This window comes from Meriones unguiculatus, chromosome 1 (assembly GCF_030254825.1).
Source record: "Meriones unguiculatus strain TT.TT164.6M chromosome 1, Bangor_MerUng_6.1, whole genome shotgun sequence".
Classification (NCBI taxonomy): domain Eukaryota; kingdom Metazoa; phylum Chordata; class Mammalia; order Rodentia; family Muridae; genus Meriones; species Meriones unguiculatus.
The window spans coordinates 1,419,119-1,443,131 of NC_083349.1; the positions used below are offsets into that span (position 1 = coordinate 1,419,119).

At 41.8% G+C, this 24,013-nt stretch overlaps 1 protein-coding gene across 10 annotated transcripts in view; it reads left to right on the forward strand.

Moving 5' to 3' along the window:
• Unc13b (unc-13 homolog B) overlaps positions 1-24,013 on the forward strand; it is a 209,801-nt gene that overhangs the window by 163,180 nt on the left and 22,608 nt on the right. For 7 of the 10 annotated variants that reach the window (XM_060378463.1, XM_060378471.1, XM_060378444.1 and 4 more), the window contains 10 exons: positions 11,911-11,957; positions 14,363-14,441; positions 16,447-16,521; positions 17,154-17,373; positions 18,976-19,203; positions 19,796-19,937; positions 21,452-21,621; positions 22,013-22,128; positions 22,380-22,543; positions 23,133-23,283. In XM_060378463.1, coding sequence (XP_060234446.1) covers positions 11,911-11,957; positions 14,363-14,441; positions 16,447-16,521; positions 17,154-17,373; positions 18,976-19,203; positions 19,796-19,937; positions 21,452-21,621; positions 22,013-22,128; positions 22,380-22,543; positions 23,133-23,283 — 1,392 coding nt within the window. Of the gene's footprint in view, positions 1-9,704; positions 9,728-11,910; positions 11,958-14,362; positions 14,442-16,446; positions 16,522-17,153; positions 17,374-18,975; positions 19,204-19,795; positions 19,938-21,451; positions 21,622-22,012; positions 22,129-22,379; positions 22,544-23,132; positions 23,284-24,013 lie in introns of all 10 variants that reach the window. The other 3 variants (XM_060378426.1, XM_060378421.1, XM_060378434.1) reach the window with 1 other exon arrangement.

Sequence of the window (24,013 nt, forward strand, 5' to 3'; positions counted from 1 at the left end):
ATACAACACATTTATTCCTGGGTGCCAGAGGGGAAGAGAAAGAATTCTATGTGTCATTTTAAAATTAGTTTTTATAAGCTGGGCTTGGTGGCACATGCCTGTAATCCCAGCAATTGAGGAGGCAGAGGCAAGTAGATCTCTGAGTTCAAGGCCAGCCTGTTCTACAAAGCGAGTCCAGGATAGCCAAGGATACACAGAGAAAAACCAAAAACAAACAATAGAAACAATAACAAAAAATCTTTTCTTAGTTGTCTTTGAAAGATTCCTGTTTCCTCAGTAGTTGATGGTTTTCTCCGTGGTCGCTGGAAGTTTCCATACCTCTGCCTCTACCTGTCCCCACCTTAGTTCTGGCCTTGCACACACCTAGCCTTACTTCTGAGCTGAAGCACTTAGGAGCCGCTTATAGCACTGACCCTTCCCAAGGGCCCAGGGACCTCTGTGGGTCCTCTGTGTTCCCTTTTTGCCTTCCCAGCTACCTGAGAATTAAATGTGATTCTTAACTGCAGGAAATGAAAGAACTTGTTTCTAGGCAGCATGGAAATCTCTAGTTTTACATTTTTCTTCCCCCAATCAAAATTAAATTTATCCAAAGAGCATATGCTATATTTATCCAATTTCAAATGTAAATGGGGCTATCCTTTTGCATATAACCTGATTAGGTTTCACAAGGCAAAGTTAAATAAAATGAAACCTGTCTTGCTGGCAGAAGTGTGAGGGATCAGGCACTCGTACAGTGCTGCTGTGACAGGATGACAGAACCTCTAAAGAAAACATGTGGAAAATTGTATCAGCATTATAACTGTATACACCTTTTGATCCTTTAGCCTCACTTCCTGGAATGTCTCCTGCAGACATATTTCTACATGTGGAAGTGGCATATGTACAAGGCTATTTTTGAAGCATTGTTTCTAATAGTAAGGATTGAAAACAACCTAAATGGCCTGTAAAACATATGATAACATAAAATTTTGGCACACACAATCAATGGGATGTAGTACCATGTAGCTATAAAAAAAATGAGGTAACTCTCTATTCAAATGGAAGGCCACCTAAGCTGTGGCAGCCTGAGGAAAGGCATAGTGCAGAACGGTATGGATGAGACGCTTCCATTTCCATAAGAGAGAGGGAAAGAAGCCCAACCCTCTAGGGCCCGCTGTAGTAGATCATACTGAGGTAAAGATATATGTCACATATTGCTTGACAGAAGTATAGCCTTAGAAATGCACTGTTGGTAACCTCCTCACTGTGTGAGTATGAAAGCCTACACGCACACAAGCCTAGATAGTCTAGTCTAAGTGGACCTAGGCCATGTGACATACAGGATTTTCATATGTAGCCTGTTGTTCACGCACACGCCTTGTGTGGTTCTCCATGGGAGAAGGTTTATTATGAAAAACTAGTGGAATGGGATGGAGGTGTGTGTGTTTTTTTTTTTTTTTTTAATTTTTAAATATACAATGAACTTCTTCAGTTTAAGGACTTAATAATATGAATGGTAATATTGAGTCATAAAATTCAATTTAGAAAGTAAAAAATTGAAATCATGCCACTTTCTTTTCAAATATTCCTGGAACTGTTCCTTTTAGCATATATATATATATATATATATATATATATATATATATATAAAACAATTTAAATTCCTTTACTTGTCTTTTGAGGTCACTTCAAGTGGTCTCTGGTTTATATCTCAGTTTTATCTCCTCTTGTTCCATTTGGAAACAGCTGTCTTACAATTTGCTGTGCTTTTTCTGTTTTTAGCCTATTCGTTTATGTACAGCAGCCTCCTGTGTTTACTCATTCTTCCAAAGCACCCCTTTCTTCCTTATTTCTCCTTCTGTATGGGCTTTCTTTTCCTCGCTACTCCAAGACCAGTTTTTTTGCCCCTCCTTGAATATCCAGAAATTATTTCTTCACAACAGCAAAAGAAACATTGGGTTGTCAAAGGAGTGTGTTTGTTACAAACTCCTTAAAGCTTGAAGGAGAACTGTGGGTCAAGCCCTAAAGTGACAGTCATACCTTAACTACCAGGTCTGTCTTTACTCCTTCTCCTAATGAGCCAGTCAGAATCTTGACACAACTGCTGGTTATTGTTTTCTTTTTGTTATGGAAGGTTTGGTGTTGTGATTTATGTGCATAATGTTGCGTTTACATCTATGAAACGGTGGTGTAGCATGTTTATTGTTTGTCTATATATTGTATGTTCTGAATATTTTCCATAAATAATTTATATAACAGCAGACATTTTGTGTATATTTATTTGGCGTGTTTTTTAGTCTCACCAGTGGTATTCTGTGTGTCTTCACTTCTTTTTTTTTTTGTGACTGAATACTACTAATTGGGGACATTCTGTTGATGGTCATTTGGAGGAGTGTTAACACTTTTTGCTCTTAATAACCCTGGAGCTGTCAGTTTTATGTGGATATTATATATCTCCAACCAAAACATAGGGTTTTAATTTCACACCAACATTGACAAGAACATTTGTCCTTTGACCACTCTAGTGGTTGTGAAGTGAGTTTTCAATGAAGTTTTGATTTTCATTTCTATAGTGTCTAATGTTATTAAACATCTTTCCTTGTGCTTAGTAGTCCTTTTTATAATATCACTAGAGTAATGTGCATTTAAATTTCTGGCGCATTTTAAAAATTGTTTGCTTGTTTGATGTTAAGTTATATATGGGCTATTTGTATGGATATAAGTGCATTCATTACCAGCTATATTACTTGTAAATATTTTTTTCTGATTTTATGTGTTGTTCTTTTTTGTTGTTGTTGTTGTTTTGGTTTTTCAAGACAGGGTTTCTCTGTGTAGCCTTGGCTGTCTTGGAAATCTCTGTGTAGACCAGGCTGGCCTTGATCTAATAGAGATATACCTGCCCGCCTCCAGAGTCCTGGAATTAAAGGAAGAATGTTGTTCATTTTCTTGATCTTGTCTAGGGAAGCATTTTTTTTTATAAAAATTATTTTCAAAGTTTTACTATGGTAAATATATGTAACAAAAACTTTAACCACTTTAATTTATAAATTTTGTATATTCCTTTCTTTCAGCTCTGAAACCTTTAAAGGCTAACTCTCCATTCTCCTCCCTTAGTCCAAAGCTTTCTGTTTTGTGAACCAACTGCTTTAGTGAATGAAATAGTGACTCTATGTAAGTAGAATCAAGTGATACTTGCTCGTTGAGGCTGTCTTACTTTGTTTCGCCTCATCTCCTCTAGGTTCACCTATGTGCCAACCTTCTCTCCAAGCAGCATGCTACTGTGTGTATATGTTTTGTTTTTGTTGCTGTGGCATCTTCCTGTTGGTTGCTGTGAGCAGAGCTGCTCTGAGCACATTTATAAGGGCATGTGTTGGGTCTGCTTTCATTTCTTTTAGGTGCATGCTCTGAGGTGGGCTTATTGTGTCAGACATCTTCCACATCTTCCACTCTACTTCATTTTTAGAGACAGGGTCTCTCCTCAAGCCCAGAACTAAAACATAAAGTAGACGTTCATAGTGGACGGTGTCTGGTGCGCCTTTGACAAAAGCCCTACAGCCGTTTTTAAGGAGAGAAGAGTAAATCAAATCATGATGGGCAACTTGACAGGCATAATGCACATGAGTGAGGCTGAACCTTGATAGCACCAAACAACTCCAGATGGTTACATCTTAAACCGAATTAAAAGAAAAGGCAATGCCAAGTGGATCACAGACCTAAATAAATGAACCTAAGGCTATAAAATTCTTAGAAAAACACCTCAAAGGATTAGCGGTTGGGGAGATGGCTCATTGGTAAACTGTACAATTTTATATTCCTTCCAACAGTGCACAGGAATTCCAGTTTCTCAGTAGGATCTTTGAAAGTTGTTTTCTTATGTAATAAGAGCCATTATAGTTGATGTGAAATAGCACAACAAATCAACTGAATTTTGATAAAATTCAGTTTACCAACTTTTCTTTGGGTGATGATTTTTGCTATTATAATTAAAATACAGTGGTTGACTACAGAATCACAAAGATTTACTACTTTGTGTGTGTGTGTGGCACATATGCGAATGTATGTTTGTGCATGTTACCTGAAGGCCAGAGGTTGACTGGATGTCTTCCTGTATTGCAGTGGTTCTCAGCCTGTGGGTGGAGCCCCCATAGGGGTCATGTAACAGATACCCTGCACATCAGGTGTTTACATTGTGACTCATGACAGTAGAAAAATTACAGTTAAAGTATATGGTCGCGGGTCACCACAATGTGAGGAACTGTGTTAAAGGGTCACAGCATCAGGAAGGCTGAGAACTGCTGAGAACCACTGCTTGTTGCTTTCCACTTATTTTTTCAGACAGGGTTACTCAGAGCTCATTGATTAGCTGAACTGTCTGGTCAGTGAACTCTAAGAATCAGCCTGTCTCTGTCTCTGTCTCTGTCCCTGCCCCACACTAAGGTTACAGACACGTGCTACCATGCCCTGCCTTTCTTTTAAGACAGGGGTTTGTGTGTACGTGTGTAGCCTTGGCTGGCCTGTACTCGCTCTGTAAGACCAGGCTGGCCTCAAACTCACAGTGATCTGCCTGCTGAGATTAAATGTATAAGCCACCACCACCTTCATGCCCTGCTTTTTACACAGATGGTGGGGATCTGAACTCAGGTCCTCATGCTTGCACAACAGACATTTGACTGAGCCATTTCCCCAGCCCCAGTCTTGTTTGTTCAGTTTTTTTTGTTTTTGTTTTTGTTTTTTGAGGATTTTATAGTTTTAGCTGGTCTATTTAGGTCTGTGATCCATTTGAAGTTGTGTGTACATAAGTGAAAAGTATGGTTCAGACTCAGTTTTATGCATTATATGTGTCTAGTTGTTCAGCCTAACTTGCTAATATTTGTTTCCTCCAAAATGGCCTTAGCACATTTGTCAGCTGGACTGGTTGTGAGAGTAGGGGCTGTACTGGACTCAGCCCTTCCCATTGGTAGCATGCCTTTATGTCTCTGTCCTTTTTGAGACATTCTCTTCACTTGCCTCCTATGAAAGCTGTCAGCGCTCACTCTAATCTTCTTTTGTCATTGCTTTCAAGTCATGCTTGCCTTCTTTCTTTATCTCGTCAACTTTGTAGCATCTCAAGGCTTGACCGTTATACTTTCTGTCTGCTCATACCCACTTTTGAAGTGATAATTTTCTAACCTAAAAATTTTTTATTCACTCTAAGACTTACAACTCATGTTCGAACATCTTCCACATCTACTCATTGTTAGGAAGTAAACAGGTGTCTCACACAGAGCATATTCTAAACCAAACTCTACATCTCTCTCCTCAATTCCCCAACGACTCTTTTCTTTTTCTGATTTTCCTTACCATTAAATTGCAGTCATTCTTGACTTTTTTTTTCTCCCAGCTAACTACAACCCATTAGTAAATTCTGCTTCCTCTACCTTTAACTTCATTCTTTCTTTCTTTCTCTCTCTCTCTCTCTGTGTATGTGTGTGTACGTATATATCACATCAGATGACATCATACAGGAGCTGGCACATTCTGTCTAGCACATAGCATGCAGGTTGGACTCGGTGCCTACAACTGCTGAGCCAGCTTGCTAACTCATTGTAAGCGATGACTTCCATGTCCATCACATTAATTTCTACTTACGCCACTTTTTTTCCCTCATCTAGATTATTGCAGTAGTCTAATTGGTTTCTTCCTTTAAATTCTTGTCTCTCTAAGTCTGTTCTGTCACAGCAAACAGTAATTATTATCAAAGATCATGTCACTTCTTAGTCACAACTGCAGTGATTTTCTGTCTCACCAGAAGGAGTTCTTCTCAGGGCTTGGACTAGCTCTTCATTGAAAACTTGAAAACTTGCTCTTCTTCCACACCAGTTATCTTGTCACCTTAGGCTTTACACTTGCATATATTAGACCTAAAATACTTTTCTTCACGGACTCTGAATGGTTTTTTTTCTCTTTTCTAACAGGTCTATGCTTAAATATCTTATTGATGAGGCCTCCCTAACAAACTTTCAATTAAAAAAATGTTTTTTTTTGTTTTTTTTTTGTTGTTGTTGTTGTTGTTTTTGAGGCAGAGCCTCATGCACACCCCATTGGCATTTAGTTCACTGTGTAGCTAAGGACAGGTAACGTTGAACTGCTGGTTCTTCTGTCTCTACCTCTGAAAGTGGCACAGGCTTCTGACATAATTTCTTTGGTTCTGGACAAGAGAACTTTTCTTAGAAAAGCCTTTTGTTTTCTAAATCCTGAAATTTATAGATTCTGGCTATAAAGGTAAGATATAGTGCTTATTCTCAAGAAAGTTCATAAATTCCTTGCACATAAGATGTTCTTAAGAAATTCACAGTTTTTAGGCTAAGGAATGGCTTATTTGGTAAACTGCTTTTTTAAAAAGTTAACTTTAGTTTATAAAAACTAAAACTTTATAAACTTTTCTATAAACTGAGTTTGATCCTTAGTACTCACATAAGACACCAGGCATGAAGCACTTACCCTATTATCCCAGTGCTGTGGAGGCGGGCAGGAGGCACTCTGGGCTTGCTGTCTAGCCAGGGCAGCTCCCTCGGTGAGTTGTGAGTTCTGTCAAAGACACTACCTTAAAAGTAAGGTAAAAGGAAGCAGGATAGCACAGGGTAAGGCACTTTCTACCAAATTCAACAACCTGAATTTGATCTCTGGGACTCACATGATAAGAAGGAGAGAACTCCTCCAATTTTTCTTCTGATCTCTACATACATGCTGTAGTATAGGTGAACACTAGCATATGTTATACACATACACACACACACACACACACACACAAATACAAGCTCATAGTTCTCAACTGTAAAGGGAGATATTTATACAAACAACTGCAAGAAACACACTATTGATAATGTACATGTTGATAATTGATAATGCCATAGAAGAGTCCACACAGAGCAGTGGGTTCTCCTGACACACGATGGAGAGGTGCCTTCACCTGCCTTTGGAAGTTAAGTCAGAAAATTTCACAGAGGCTTTAATATTTGATCTCTCCTCTTTCTCCCTCCTCCCTTCTCTCTGGTTTTGAGACACAGAAACCTCTTTGTAGCCCTGGCTGTCTTGGAACTCACTCTGTCAACCAGGGTAGCCTCAAACTCAGATTGAGCTCAGTCTTAAAGAATAAGCTCTGTTCCATGAGCATGAGAGAGACAGAGATATAGATTCAATGGGATCACTCAGTAAGACTTTGCATGTCGGGTAGATACAGAGGAAAGGCAGAAGAATAAGTTATAATGGTGTGAAAATTTAAAATGTCAAAGAACTTTATATGTTGTAATAAGGCATGTAATAATGCAGCCAAGCAAAGGAGAACTGTGATATACATTTTTCAATAGAAAATAATAGAAACTGGAGAGGCCCGTATCCAGGGTCAAGAGGCGAGCATAGAGTCTCTAGTCCATATGAGAGGCAATGAGGTTATGTAGTAGGTCAGTGGTAATCTAGAATGCAGATCAGGAAAAGGTGGCAAAGGTATTTAGGAGGTGGGTTATAGAGGACTGAATGGTCAACCCGTTCTTACTGGGGAAAAGAGGGAAGAATCCAGTTGTCTGGCTGTGGGTGTGTGGGAAGATTTCCTCAGGCCTTGGATATAAGAGGTTAAGGAAGTATGTGGTAGTGGTGGTTGTGGGGTGTGTGTGTTTAAACATCCTGAACTTGAACTAAGTCTGAGATACAAAGGTGCTGTGTGGTAGGTAGGTAACAACCATGCTGGGCTAAGTAGCGATCTTGAAGGTTAGGTGTAGCTACTGTCAGGGCAGTGCCCACGGAGGAAAGAGACTAGTGTAACAGCAGACTGTCAGATGAAGGAAGCATCTGGTTGAGATTCAACATCTGAATCTATCTGTCATAAGTCTCGTGTGTATATGGTGGAATTTGTCAAGGCATTGTAAGGTAAGTCCTAAAAAGAAGACAAAGATAAACAGAACTTAGATGTCTTAGGAGGACTTAATTAACTCTTACCTGGGTAGACATCAGCTATATCAGACTGATAGGACAAAATTAGTAAATAAATATTTGGATTTTTGGCTCTGTGGGAAAATGAGATTGTACAAAGTATCTATAAGCCGGAGAAAATTAGTGAGAAAGGAAAATTTGGGGGTTTGAACCAAACCTTTAAGAACCTTGATGGTTTTATCAGCTTATTATATATTTAAAATATTTTTGTGTTTTTGCATATGTGTGCATTTACACATACTTGGGCTTGAGGATAACATCGGGAGTCTAGATTGCGTTCTCCCTTGTTTGTTGAGGCAGGGTTTCGGCTGAACCCAGAACTTGCCAGTTCAGCTTCTCTAGCATCCCCATGCCTTCCTTCCAAGGCTCTCAGGCTTGTCTAGCATCTAGGTGGTGGGGGTGAGGGGCAGGTCGGTGGTGTTGTACTCCAGTCCGCAGGCTTGTGCAACATTTCTTCAGCCCTAAATCAATTATATTTTACTTTTGAGAATAATTTTTTGGAGAAATCACGGGCAGGGAGGGTAATCAGAATATGGTATGATATCAAGACTGCATTTAAGTGAAGGAAAGTAACATCTCTAATTTGAGTCTTAGGGTCAAAGTATTTCTTGCCTAATTTTTTTTTTCCTTGCCTGATTTTTTTATTCAGAGAGAAGAAGTGTCCTCAGGAGGGTGGGATATAGGTGTGAAAGAGATCTGTTCCTGTTCCAGGAAGTACCTTATCTTTCAGTCCCCACTCACCTTTCTGGTACCACACTGGTTTGGAGGATTCCTCTTGCTGAGTTCATCCTTTTATCTGGACAAGTGATCCACTTGGCCATCAGAAATAGCTTAAAGAATTGGGAACTCATGAATTAGTGTCTTTTTTTTTGTGATATGATAGTGATAGACATTCAAATGGAGAAAAAAAAAAGTTGAAAGGCCTAGTTGGATGGATGTCGTGAAGAAGGAAGCCTGTGGGCCTGGCCACATGTGGTCCTGTAGGCAGTGTAGTCTCTGATGAATAGAAAAGGGGAATTGGTCTCCTGCTACTTGCTTGACCAGTCTAAAAGTGTCCGTGTCCTTTGGAATATTGCTCTGAAATTAATACATACTAATTGCTGTGAAATCAATACATTATAATGACAACTGACATGGGAGCCATGCTTTTAGTATCTATATCACTGTGGTCTGTTAGAGCAGTTGATACTCCTAAGGCCTTTTACACATTCAACATCTTGATCCTGCTTGTCACTCTAGGCCCTACTTTGGCCTAGATTAATGTAATCTGGAGAAACATGCTCAGATTTAATGCAAGGCCCGGTCTGCACTGTGAAATGGGAAGGGCTCAGCCACCAAGCTTAGGGTTTGAGGACGTATGTACAGATGAATTCAACTCATCTTTTGAAGAAAGAAGTTACTCTGTGCTCAGCAGCTTGTGCTGTCTGCGGGAGGAGTCTGATTCTGTGGCACTGGCAGCCCTGACTCTGAACACAGACCGTTGTGGAAAGAGGAAAAGGATAAGTGGAATCCCTGGGCAGATCTTGTCCTTTGTATTAAGTACCCCCTGGATGTTGTTGCTAAAAACCAGACCAGCCAACACAGGAAGTAAGGATTTGGAAGCTAGTCAGGTGTCCTTCATGGCCTTCCCCAGTGTCTAGAGCCTCCCTCCTTCACATCCCTTAGGATTAGCTGCCACTCTTTTTGGGTTCCTACAATAGAACTGAATCTACTAACCTTTCTGCCATTTTTGTTTTTTCCTGCTCTTTCTCTTCCTGCAGAAGGAAAGCGAGAAGCTCTTCAGGTTGTGCCTCTGGTCGTTTGGGCCTATTTTGTTCTTTATTTCTACTGTTCTCTGAGTACTGTGTGTATGTATGTATGCATGTTCTGTGCCTCTGAGCAGTGGTTCATGTAGGTAACCTGTTTCTTCAGAAAGAAGTTTGTATGCATGCTTATTCTGTGTGTGCTTGTGCCTCTTTCCTGAAACATAGTGGAAGAATGTGTGTGTGCTGGCATGGATGCACATTCAATACAGCATGTGTGTGCTTCCACTTGTACTCAGTCTGACACTGCAACACACTTAATTGCCCTCCTTTTCTCCTAGTTTTCACAGTGTGTGTCCATTTCCTAATTGTTGCCAACTCTAGCGTATGATGTAATCAACCCCTGGCTGAGCCCGGCATGTTCACATACTTTATATTTGGGATTGGGAGCTACCAGGATAGCTTTGTCTCTTGTCTGGGACTCTAAGTCTAAAAGTGCATTTATGCTTTGAGCTGGCTCCCTGGCTTCTCTGGGCACAAGCCTCTGTACACCTGTTGTATTGCCACCTCAAGCTTTGTGACCACCATTGCTCTGTGCCTGTTAGCAAAGGCTCTTGAGTTTAGTGAGGATTTACTTTGCTTGTGATTTGGGTGCTAGCGAACACTGAATCCTGTTCAGGTTAGTTTGAACATAGGTTCTGAACCTATAAGCACAAGATTCATGTTCACCCTGTCTTCTCTTCAGATACACATTTCTGCCTATGAGTCTACCCTGTATAAGTATTTGGCTAGACTTCTTCCTGCTCCCAACCCTCCTTCAGTGTGCTGTGTATGCATGCTGTGTGCTTCTGCAAACTGTTGTCCTCTCTGAGCACAGGAAGTGTGTATGATCTGGGCCTAGCTCCCAAAGACTTTTTTGTCTGTTTTCTGAAGCCAAGTGGTTTCTGGCAAATGTCTAATTCCAAGAATTAAAAAAGAGAGAGATAAGAATCTGCTCAGTGCAGTAGCTGCCTCCAGAGGGAAGATACATTCTGGTTGGTAGGCTCTAGGAATGCACAGATGCTTGGCCTTTGCCTCTGCTGCCAACATCCTTAGAGACTGTTTCCCTATTATTCTCACCTGCTATTGTTTCTTCTGTTGGCACATCGTTGTTTGCTTCATGCACTCCTTGCTCCCTTTGTTCCTACCCTCCCGTTAACACTGTAATCCACTCCAGGGCTCAGGTGGCACAGAGATGGAATAAACAGATAAGTTAAAACGTGACAAGGTGTTTCCTGAAATGGACCTTTAATCCAAATGCACCTGAGCTGTTGCCCTTCTTTCCATCACCTGCTAGCCCTGTCTTAGCTGACCATACTGTTCTGTCTTGCCTCAGTTTACCCATCACCCCATCCAGAGATAACCACATTATTTTTGCCCCATTTTTGGAGCTCATTTGCACCAGGGTAGTTAAGGGGCAGGGTAGTTGGGTTGGAAAGGAACAAAGCAAGCCAGGAGGTCCCAGATGTGCTAATACTAGTTTCTTGCTTCTTAGAAGCATGCACAATGGCTTTCCTGGACACTCCTGTTAACTTTAGAACTCTCTTCTCTTCATTGCTTAAAAGTTTGCTTGTTGTTCGTTTGTTTTTTACTTTCGTTTTATGAAGAGCCCTTTAAAAACTGGGGATTGTTTTATTTTGTTTGTAACTGTTCTTTTCTTGTCTGTTTGGTACCTCCATTTTCAACTTTTCATCCTAAGTTTTACTTCTCATAAAATTCATCAGACTCATAACCCAAGTATTTAATCTGCCGTATGATCTCTTACTAGATAGTTTATAAAATGTAGAGACTGGACTCATACTTACATACTCGGTAAGCTAGAGGTTCAAGGACCCCATGCTACCCCAACTTCTTTTTACTTCAGTAAGGCCTGAGATCCTGAGAAAGCCCTTTTCCTGCTGTCTGCCAGTTGCTTATATAAAGAAGGTAAGAGTTCTGCCCGCAGATCTTAGCCACGGGACCTCAGAATTTGAGCTTCTATTCTTTCTTTGTACTGTGGCAAAAGAAGTCAGGTGCTGCTCACTACAGCAGCTTATTAGCTGCCCAAGGTGATAGGGTATTGGCTTAGACTTCAGACTGGTTCTGCCACAAAATGGTTCACGGGACCTACTTTGCTTACTGCCTGACCCTATAGGCACTCTCCCATCTTTCCCACAAGATGACTTTTTTGTTTCTCTTTTTAAAGATTCCAGATGATGGTGACCCCTCTTTGCCTCAGTGGCTCCCAGAAGGGTAAGTGATTCTCTTCAAGCTCCCTGTGGATCTCATCTCTGTCTACTTTTAGTTTTTCTCTGGGGATATGTGAGACAGCTCTATATGCTGGATTGTGGCAAAGGAAGAGGTCCCACCACAGGTTGGCAGGCTCTCTGGGGTAGAGGAGAAAGCCACTGACTGACTCCCTAGAGGCTGAAGCAGGAGCCCCTGGGCTGGGAGAGATCGCTTTAGCAATCCCTTTTTCCAATGTCTTATCTATCATATCATATATAGCAGTAATGTGCTTTTTGTATAGAAAGTAAGGCCATTTATCTGAAGAAAATTTCTATTTTCGTTGTTGGTGTAGCTGATGAGATTACTTTCTGGGTTCAGGCCTGCGTCAGTTGTTGAGAGTCACTTATGACATCCACTGATGTCAGGACACAGTGGCATCCCTTCTGAGCTTTGTTACTCTGTCTGAGCTTCGTTTCTGGTAGTTTCTGACCCATGTAATTGCACCAGTCATTTAAAGCTCAGTTGATGCTCACAATTGACTGATTGTACATGAGAGAGGAGTTCAAATGTTTCCCACGGCCTCTCTCTCCCAACATTATCCATTTATCTCTCTAGCCTTCCTTTTCCTGTTACCCTACAAAGGCTTATGACATCACACTTTTCAGCTGCCTCCTCCCACTCTTAGCCAAGGAAGAATATCAAATCATAGTTAGCTCCTATATTTTTCACACACACACACACACACACACACACACACACACACACCCTTTATCTTCTTTGGCCAAGACAGTTTGTTTGAAAGAGCCAGCCTGTTCCATCTCTTAAGGCAATTTGTTGCAAAAGCCTCTTGACTTAACCGGAGCACATTGTAGTTGTTAGAACTCACTGCAAACTTGCATTCACTATGATTTCCTGTCACTAGTTGCTTCTGTAGTGAACTTTAGGTTATTTCTTCCAATAATTATTAAATACACACTGTATGCCAGCAGAGCAGATCCAAATTGGCTTTAAAATGAAATACAAGGGTTTTCAAAATAATTTTCTCTTGTCTTCCTTTCTGTGCTTCCTAGACATAGCAGTCTCATTAGTAATCCACGGCCTGTGCTGACCTCAGATGTTTACTAGATGTAAAGATATTTACTAGACATCTGTATGTTGAGTTGGCTATTCCAGATCCTAGTCTTAACCTAATTTGTGATCTTTGCCTAGATCATGGACACAGTTACTTATTCTTCTGAGACTTCTAGCTTTAGACCAGTTGTGGTGTACAACCTGGCTACCTAGTATCTCTAGCTCATTGTTCTTAATAAAAGCAAGCATATAATTAGTTAAGTATGTTCGTGTGCACCTATAAATCCAACACTCTGAGGCAGGAGGGCCATGAGATTATGGCCACCTATGTAGTGAGTGCAAGGCTGCCCGGACAAAGTAGTGAGACCCTGTCTCAAAACAGAGCCACGTATATAAGGTTTGTTTTAGGGATGATCTGTTTGTTTCCATTGCAGCTCATAAGTTCAGCATTAGAGCAGAGACCTTTATATTTTCCTTTTTAACTCAACCTCATTTTATAGAGGAGACACTAAGACTAAAAGAAGACATAGGGAGTTGGCAGAACTGCAGCCAAAATCCAGGTTATCGCAACACAAAACTAATCTTCCTTTGGAGGCATGCTCTGTTTTGCTTGTTCTTTCTAAAGTTGTATGTTATTAATAAAATTAGGCAATGACAAAATAGTAAGTATGGTAAAAGTACAAAAGCTTTACAGATATTCAGTTGCTTTTGTTGTGCTTCTTCTCTGGTATCTGTTGATAGGTATTTAGGACTAATCTAGACTCTCAGAGTCCCTTTGCTGTTTCCCTCCTACCCCTACCCCTGTGGCTTTGTAAGTCTCCTGTTCTACCCCCTCAGCCTCTTCTGAGTTATGGGGTTATCTATCCATGCAGATCCTTTCTGTCAGAAGGCTTAAGGAGACAGAACCGATGATTCTCTTATGGTTAGATGGAAGTCTCCCTCAACATGTCATTGTTCAGTAGTCTTGCTTACCTAGGCAGCAGGCTGGTGGAGGCAACTGTGGGCTCTAGCCTAGACTGTACAAGACTTCTCTTGGTCTATGTGGAGTGGAAGCTCTCTTGGACACCAGCTCCCACCTTGCCTTCTGGAGTATAAGATCTTCAAATAAACAAAAGTGCCTTGAGCTATTTCAGTGAGATAAAAGAGCTCATAGCCCTTGGCAGGAAGCACTGAGAGACAAAAGGAAGATTCCAAGCTGGTCCCTTGAATTTCACCTACTGTCTTCCTTAGCTCTCTCAAAGGTACATGGAGGTTAGTTCATCATCCTCTGAGCAAAGGGAGAACAAGGATAATAGAACACAGAACCTGCCAGTAACTCAAGCTTGACTGAAGATTCTGATGTTTTCTTCTTTTCTTAGGCCAGCTGGAGGGCTCTATGGCATTGACAGCATGCCAGATCTACGAAGAAAGAAGCCACTGCCACTTGTCAGTGATCTGGTGAGTGAAGACCCTGCGTTAGCTTGGGGTGTACACCCCATGAGATCTTGACAAGCTGCCAGCTTAGAATCAGTCATTTCAGACTTACTGATACTTAATGATGGTTTCAGTAGTACCTAGTTCTAACTCATTCCCAAGTCAGAACCCTAGGTTCTTCAAAGGGTCAAGTTTCTATCTGGAACATTTGTCTGTATTGAAGGTATAAGATACAGGTGTTCCAGGTAGGAAAGTTGCAGCTTCCTAGAGGAGTTAAGATACCTTCTTTGATAACCTGAAATGGGGCCTGACTCTGGCCTCTAGCCCTCAATTTAGATTATTGAGTATGGTGTGTGATATGCTTAGCTGGAGCCTGATCCTTCCTAGAGGTCAAATGAAAGCCTGTATTCTATAGAGTATATCTGTTAACCTAAGATATTGAGGGGAAACAATAAGACATTTGTGGAACTGAATTGCATCAGGCTTAGGAGTTAAAGATGTTCTTGGTACCTTCAGGATGACTAAAATATCCTAATCTAGGCTGTCCTTTCTAAAGCATGATCAGTTTGAGGAATTTTTTTATAGGCTATGAGTGGTAGGAATAGAGTGGAACCCTAGCTTTCCTGGAGCCTCTGAGCTCTTAAGCCCGATATAAGGTGTGACAGGTTAGTACGACGTGAACCCCTTTTTTGTCCATTTTCTACTCCTGATACTCTTATTGCTCCCTGTCTGTCCATTCTGGTTTTCCTATCCATTTCTTTTCTTTCTTCTATTGTCTGATCTCTTTTTCTCCCACTAGTTTCTTTTTCCTTCATTGGTTGAATGGAAATGTCACCTACCTTTTCCTTATCATCCTTTCTTTCTTTACATATTCCCTTCCATTTCTGTATCTTTCTCATTCTCTTATTCTTTTAGTGTACCCTCTCTTCCACCAGGTTTTCATCTAGCTGGTAGAAGATGGATTCTAATGTCATATTTTCTTTATTATCTCCTTTATCACCTTCTCTTTTTTCTTGCTCCTTTCTCAGTAGTCCTCCTTTTCCATAAGCAAGTCTGGATCATGTCTTGTTTTCCCTCCCTTGTCTTATACCCTTGCCTGTTTTTCCCTTTGACACATAATTGTCCTTAGAGTGGCCACTCTCAGCCTGGACCCTGGGCAGCTCTCTGGGTCAAAGATAGTTTTTAGTAAGTAGAAGCAGAGGTGATTAGAAACTGTTCCCCATGGTAAACTGGAGGAAAAGACCCATTCAGTTGCCCCTGAAAGTTTCTATACCTCAGGGGGCTTTAACATCATGTTGTTCCTTTCTTTGCTCTCCTCTGCACAGGCTATGGTGAGTGCATCCAGAGCCCTTCCCTGTCCTCTTACGAGTCCACATCCTCAAATTACTTGGGCCCCTCTCAGCTGATGTTTTTGCTTAGGTTCATATGAATTCTGCCTGCCTAATGTCAGCGGCCTTAATGACATCATGTATCTTCCAGGGGCTTGGCAGAAACATGGGGTTTCTCTACACAAGGACCTGACTGGCAGGCAGCCCCAGTTCTTGAACTTTACTCCCTGTCCTGTCTGGCCACTACTGCCTCCTTTTACTTGTCAAATGCTATTTATTTGGGCTGCTGGCCTCTATATCTCCCATGGATTGGGTGTGGGGAGGTACCTGGGCATAGGGACAGCATGGATGGTTCGAAATATGTGATTCTAATAACTTGTTTGTGTATTTTATTCTTATGACCTGTTTCTTACTATAATTCTAAGCTTTCCATTTTCCTTTGCCTTTTCATAGACAAGGAGTTTCTTTGGGCTAAGATACCCTAAGAATAATGAAAGAGGAAAGCCCTTTGGATGGGGGATATCCTTTAGGAAGTACTGTTCTGACATTGCTAGAACAGTCCCTTGAGGGCCTGGGTTTTTTTGTCTTTACCTGGGGCTCTATTACCTGTTACCCAGGGGTAGTATCTGAGTGACAGCAAAAATAGGAACAAATAGACTTTGCCAGTGCTAGTCAGGGTTGACAGGCAACTCTTTCCACAGTCACTGGTCCAGTCTCGGAAGGCAGGGATTACTTCTGCAATGGCTACACGTACTTCTCTCAAGGATGAAGAACTGGTAAGTCCTCATGGGCTTTTTTGAGTCTACTGGCCAATGAATTGATCATCTCTGGAGCCATACTAACTATGAACTTTAACTATAAATTTTTGAATTCTGGTATATAGTTACCAAGATAGTGTCTGGTCTCAGTTTTCTACAGTGGGAGAAATGAGAGTTCATATTGGAGTCTTAAAGCATATAACCACTGATCTTCAGGTTATTTTGTTTTTTTATTTTTTTGTTTTTTTGAGACAGAGTTTCTTTGTGTAGCCTTGGCTGTCCTAGACTCGCTCTATAGACCAGGCTAGCCTCAAATTCACAGAGATCTGCCTGCCTCTGTCTCCTTGAGTGCTGGGATTATAGGTGTGCACCACTGTGCCTGGATGATCTTTCTAGTGATCCCATTCCCCTCTGTTTCTCTAGAATGAATGGCTGCTCAGACTTATCTATGGGCCCACATTAGGCAACCAGAAGCATATTCTAGTGTGGGCTTGTCTGTGCCAGGCAACACTCTGAGCTGCTCATGCTCGGGTTTTGCTATCCACTACCACAGGAGAAACCAGGGACCTGACTGCCCTATAGGTTCTCAGCTCTGGTACTTTCCAGCAGTCATACAGTTGTTGGTCTGTAATGGGGCGTGTGTCTTTCAGAAATCACATGTGTATAAGAAAACTCTTCAGGCCTTAATCTACCCAATCTCGTGTACCACACCACACAACTTTGAGGTCTGGTCCGCCACTACACCTACCTACTGCTATGAATGTGAAGGCTTGCTCTGGGGCCTTGCCCGGCAAGGCATGCGCTGCAGCGAGTGTGGAGTCAAGTGCCATGAGAAGTGCCAGGACCTGCTCAATGCTGATTGCCTGCAACGTGAGTGGCTCCATGGGATGGAGACTGGGGAGCAAGGGCAATGTGACCTTTCTAAAATAGTGTGCAGCAAGAGCAATAGTGTCTGCTTCATTATTTCTCTTCTGCCTTATTCTAGGGGCCTCTACTTTTCAGGAAAGTAAGGTGCTTAATCAAGAGATATTGTTTTCCAAACAGTGGGTCTTAGAGTACCCTCTTTAGCTTCTTTAGGGAAAATCCTTTGAAGTTTTTAAGGCCTTCTGATGGAACTAGAGCCTCTTGCAGGATTCATTTGATTCCAGAGACTCATGAATAGTATACGCCATTGCTCATGTAACTAGAGCATGTTTAATCAAGGACTGAGAGACAAGAAAAGAGATTTCTATGAATTTCCAGGCCTACCAGAAGAGCTTCCCATAGGTCTAGATCCTAGGAGGCAGAATTTATTTCCTGTAAGTAGATCTTTTAGACAATAGAAGTTTCAGGTAGATACAGCAGCAGTCTAGAAGGAAAGTGTGCCAGGCTCTCGAAGCTCAACTATATATGTCATGTGTGCCTCTGACAATGTCAGAGCATAGCAACTGGAAAAGCAACAAGTTCCCAGCAGGGAAGGTGACAGTGCTGAGTTCCTGCCACTCTGCCCAACTTTTGCTGAGCTTGCTCTCATTGTGGCCAGATTCCAGGAAGAATGGGCGTAAGGGAATGTAGGTAAGTACACACTTGGCTCTCTGTGTGTCTCTGCTGTTACTCAGAGCCTACTCATAATGATGCTTTAAAGATTGTAGTAGAAGCAAATAATGTGACCATTTCTTGAGCGGTTGCTAAGTGCCAGGTTCCTGGCTTCATGCTAGGAAAGAATGTATATTATAGTACAATTGTCGAAAGAATATGTATTATAATCCTGCGAAGTGTGGAGGTACATTCCTGTAGTCCGAGCACTTGAGAGGCAGAGCAGGCAGATCTCTGTGAGTTCAAGGCCAGCCTTGGCTTCTTAGGGAGGTCTAAGACAATTAAGGCTACATAATGACACAGAAAGACCCTATCTCAAAACACACACACACGCACACACGCACACACACACACAAATGGAACAAAAAGAAAAATCCAAAGAGATAAGTATCATGTTTCACAGTGCTAGGAGTGGTAGAGAGATTTAAACCCAGGTCTGACACCAGAGGACTTATTTTCTTCTCATACTGTACTATTTGCCAAGATTAAAAACATTAGAGCCATAGAGTACAACCCAACTGTGTTCTGTGGTACTTCAAGGATTTGTGTCACGCTTGCAGGATTGCCATGGTAACATACCACTGCTCTGAGACACCTTTTGGTGATATTTTAACTTTAGAGTTAGAGACTTGATGGAAATTCTTCCAACATTTATCTAAACAGAATAGGATAATGAACCCCCATCACCATTGTCAAGCTTTTTCCACCCTTCAAGTTGCATTTTAAACTACTGTGGCCTGGCAGCAGGCCCCACCGAGATTGCCTTTTTGAAGAGAATTCACAATATCCTGAAGCTTCTCCCATTGTTCCATGCCTCTTCCCTACATGGTTCTCCAGCTTGGCCTTGGCCTGGGAGGTGGCCTGTTACTTAGTTCTACATTCTGGGCCATCCTTCAGGGGCTGCTGAAAAGAGCTCTAAACATGGAGCTGAGGACCGGACTCAGAACATTATCATGGCTATGAAAGACCGTATGAAGATCCGAGAGCGGAATAAACCAGAGATCTTTGAGGTGATCCGGGATGTCTTCACCGTGAGCAAAGTTGCCCATGTGCAGCAGATGAAAACAGTAAAGCAGAGTGTCCTGGATGGCACCTCCAAATGGTCAGCCAAAATCAACATCACTGGTGAGCAACATCACTGGTTTGAGGGCTAGGGATACCTGGACTATGGGGAAAATGTGAAAGGAAGCATCTCAAGTATGAGGAAACGAGATTGAGGAGAAAGAAGGTTTAACTGAGAGGAAGAGAGAATCCTGTCACTAATCACTCCTCCTGCCGCCCATGCAGACCCTGGTGCTGGGAGAAGCAAGTACTTACAAGCAGCATGACGTCCTAACAGTTTGACACTGTACCCGCGGTTAACAGCTTGAGTTTTAAAAGCTGGAGTGGGAGAAAAGCGGTAGGGAGACAACCAGAGGATAGTTCACCTGTGGTTTGCTAAGGTGTAAGGTGGGTGGGGCTGAGACATGTTCCTGTTAGAGGGTTAAAGACCAATGAGGCAGTCATTGGCCAGGAAGGACTCAGGGGAGGAGATGAGACTTTTGGACTGAGCTTTGAGGGAGAGGCTGGTAGTCCAGATATGAGAAATGAGGTTAGGCTTGCTGTGCACACATAGGGAGCTTCGCTAAGTTGGAGAGACTGTGACTAGTGCTGAGGTGGGGTATCTGACGTAATTCTGAAATGTACTCTGAGCCTTCTGATTTGTGCTGGTTTGCAGTGGTTTGTGCCCAGGGCCTACAAGCCAAAGACAAGACAGGATCCAGTGACCCTTATGTGACCGTGCAAGTTGGGAAAACCAAGAAGCGCACCAAGACCATTTTTGGAAATTTGAATCCTATTTGGGAGGAGAAGTTCCATTTGTAAGTCATAGGGGGTGGGCACACATTACTGTCTTTCCTGGAAATATGTATGTTTCAGAAATGGTATTATACCCCACTTTTTGGCTTTCGCTCTAAAACGGACAAAGATGAGATTCTCACATGTTTCACTGGACAACAGCCATACTTTCTTGGGGTTTCTTCTTACAGTCTTTGGTAGCTTACCCAAACCCTGTGTTAAGGAGGTCAGTTTATGACTGGTGCTTTTTATATATATATATCACTGAAAAGATTTTTCTACCACTCTGTGACTGTGTGACTGCTTCCTAGCCCAGCTAGCAAGTGTTAAGATTTTCTTAGGATGGAGGTGAGAATGTCCTGGGCCTATAACTGAATAATTATGGTTTGACATTGGCGATCTTGGGTCTGGAGATGTTTTTCTCTTTCTTAAGGAAAGCCTTTCTTCTGGTCCCAGCATATTCCTTCATTCTTTTTCCCTTGCTGCTCCTTCTTATAGACTATTTCACTAGTCTAGAACTTGGATGAAAGTCGGGAGTTGCCAGATGGCTCTGTCTCACATCCCTGCTCCCAAGGTGTAAGAGCAGGACGTTGAGTCTGAAGCTGCTGAGTAGGCTGGTACATAGAAAACAGGCTCTTTTGACTCCTTCAAGCACTTCTGGAGTGTGACCACATCTGCAGTCCAGGCAGCACTTACTGAGTTATGCACCTGTTTGTTTGGGAATCTGAATACTTCCTGCTGGCTGCTTTTACATGGCTACTTTTAAATGAACTGGCTCATGGTCGTCATCTTTTACCCATTAGAGAGGAACAATTCATTCAGTTCCTATTCCATGCCAGATGCTTTCCATGATGCTGTTCATCCCAGAATGAGTGACACAGTCTTTGTCTTTAAGAAGCACATTGTTGACTTATCTGTTATTTTTCAGTATAGGAGTAGTTATGTTATAGTGTTTTAATGGAAATATCTTGAATGTGAAAAGACATAAGAACAGAGGGAAATGAAAAACACATTCTGCTTAGTGCCGGTTTGGGGTAAGGCGCAAAGATCCAGGAAACAACTTCTGGGGAGGACAGCAAGATTGGAGACCCAGGTGTCTCTCTTCTCTAAAGCAAAAACACCACAGGAGAATAGCCATTCAATAAAGAACTATAGACTTTCATAAGCACAGAGTTAGCTACGTGGGGGAATTAGCAAGTTAAGCAGATAAGGCCTGATGACCCTACCAATCATGTAGTGCCTTGGACTTCATGTGTTGGACTTTGAGGAAGGAACCAGCAGTTCTTTCTGGAATCCTTTCATATTGTTCTATTGGAATTACTGATAACTAGCTGCATAAGGAGTCAGAATTGACCATAAGTACTTATTTCCTTCCCATCCCTAAGGCCTGAAAGATTTTTGCTTGGGACTTGAATGCCATAGTGTCTTGACTTTTATCTTTCTCTTTCAAGTGTGGTTGGTGGAGCTATGAGATGTTGATGTGACAGTGATGCTGCTAGGTCTGTCCCACCCACTGTCCTACCTGCTTCTTTTCCAGTGAGTGCCACAACTCTTCCGACCGGATTAAGGTACGTGTGTGGGACGAGGATGATGACATCAAATCCAGAGTAAAGCAGCGGCTAAAGCGAGAGTCAGATGATTTTCTTGGCCAAACCATCATTGAGGTTCGGACACTGAGTGGAGAGATGGATGTCTGGTACAATCTGGGTGAGGAAACTGAACCATAAAATGTTTCTGTGATTGAAGAGCATTCAGAGGGATCTAGGAAATCCACCAAATCACCAACTCCAAATCATACCGCTATACAGAGCCTGTCTTACCTTTAGAGGTGACCATCTTACCTTTAGAGGGGTGGGAAACAAAATGGCAATGGCTAAACCCATTCTAGCTTGTATAGTCCTTAAGTTTCAGATCTTCTAGTCTTCGCCCTAATCCCTGAAGTCTCTGTTTATTCCTGTTCTTCCACTTAGTCAGCACTGTGTTGTTTGTGGCCTCTTGGGTTGATGCTGTTGTTTTTTTCCTGGATTCACGAGGACAGAGTGGTCAGTACCTTCTATAGTTGCATTACTATGAATTGCAAGTCTCTCTTTCTTTGTAGAGAAAAGAACAGACAAGTCAGCTGTCTCAGGGGCTATCCGACTACAAATCAATGTGGAGATCAAGGGGGAGGAGAAGGTAGCCCCATACCATGTGCAATACACATGTCTCCATGAGGTGAGCAGCACAGTAGTGGGCATTTGACCATAGTAAGGTTGGCAGGTGCTTGGAGATCTAGGACCATTTTGTTTTATCGTATTCTTGGCTCATTGTGCTGCTATTCTAGGTAGTCTGAGGGACTGGACCATTCTTTTCTTTCACTGTGAGAACAGGCTTCTATGGCCATTGGAAGGCCTGAGTAATGATATGAAGGAAATTTTCAGTTATGTGCTTGTGATGCTTCTTTCTCTCTGCCTTGTGTTCTGCAGAACCTTTTTCATTACCTCACAGACATTCAGGGCAGTGGAGCAGTCTGGATCCCAGAGGCGCGGGGAGATGATGCGTGGAAGGTGTACTTTGATGAAACAGCTCAAGAAATTGTGGATGAATTTGCCATGCGCTATGGCATCGAATCCATATATCAGGCCATGACGTGAGGCTCTCTGGGGTCCTGGGAAGTGGCTATTAATGCTTTGGGTAGCTAATGAAGGCACAGGACATGGAGGACAAGTGCTTAGTAGCCTTGAAGTACAATGGTTTCATACTTTCCTTTTTTAGCTGGGTAGAGTGTGTTTGTGCTCCAAGGCAAAGAAGCATTTGTTAGAAAGGGAATATTTGCTAGCATCTCAGGAATGCCATTTACCCATCAAGGTAAATGGTTAGGAAAGGAAAAGGGTATGAGTGGGTATACAAAGACACAGGACCAGATATCGCAGGTCTGAGCAAGTACAGCATGCTCATGTACATGTGTGCGTAACTGACAAGCTGACCTAGATTGCCCTGAGAGTCAACAAAGAGTGTGCTAAGCTGTAGGGAAAATATTTCTCTGGGGAATCTACCAGCAGTCCTGTAATAGAAATCCTTGTCTGCTGGGAGAAGTGTCAGTTGTGATGCTGCCATAGAGATGTACACAGGGATCCCTGCTGCATTAGCAGAGGGAAGTGCCTGCCTGGCTCTGCTTCCTACTTGACTTCTGCTGCAAGCTATGAAGAGTCTTTGAGAACGAGGATTCTGTTTTTCAGGCACTTTGCATGTTTGTCATCCAAGTACATGTGTCCTGGCGTACCAGCAGTGATGAGCACCTTACTGGCCAACATCAATGCCTATTACGCTCACACAACTGCCTCCACTAATGTCTCTGCGTCTGATCGTTTTGCGGCCTCCAACTTTGGTGTGAGTGTGATGAAATAGGTGTACCCAAATGTTATTAATTATTTGGTGTTTTCTGGCCAGTTGTATAGAGTTGACTGATGTGCCTAATACTCAGATAGTTGCTACCTAGAAAGACAACCCTTTTTTCCTTCTGCATAAGATAATAAACTATCCTGAGGATAATAAATTATCCTCAGACTCTAGAAAATGATGACACCACTATGCTTTAGAAGGCACTGCTGTGCGGACCCACTTTACTTGAATCACAGTATTTAGTCTTAGTCTTACAGTCATTGCTCAGAATGTCATCTGACATAAATTCAGAATAAACAGGATGAAATGACCTATCATGAATGCTCTCTCAGTAGGAATAGAATTACTAATATCCCCACAGTCTACTGCATCTGTGATCCCCAACTTTTGGTACTCATAGCATTTTTGTTGTTAATAAAGTTTTTCTGTAGATGAGCTAATGTAATTAATTAAGCTAATCAGGTCCCTTTATGTATTGACTTAATCAGTATCTATTGATGAATATATATGAATTCTGGAATTCAATGAATTCTAATGTAATGAATTTTGGAAATGTTGTGCTTACAGCCTGTAGGCATTTGATTCCATATTTAATGATAATATTTTTATGAAAACTATTAAAATAGTATGTATTATATATATTTAATGTTAAAATACACATTAAGAAAAATTATAGGGAACTTGGCCAAAAGAGAGACTTCTTGTGTCTTTCTGATCA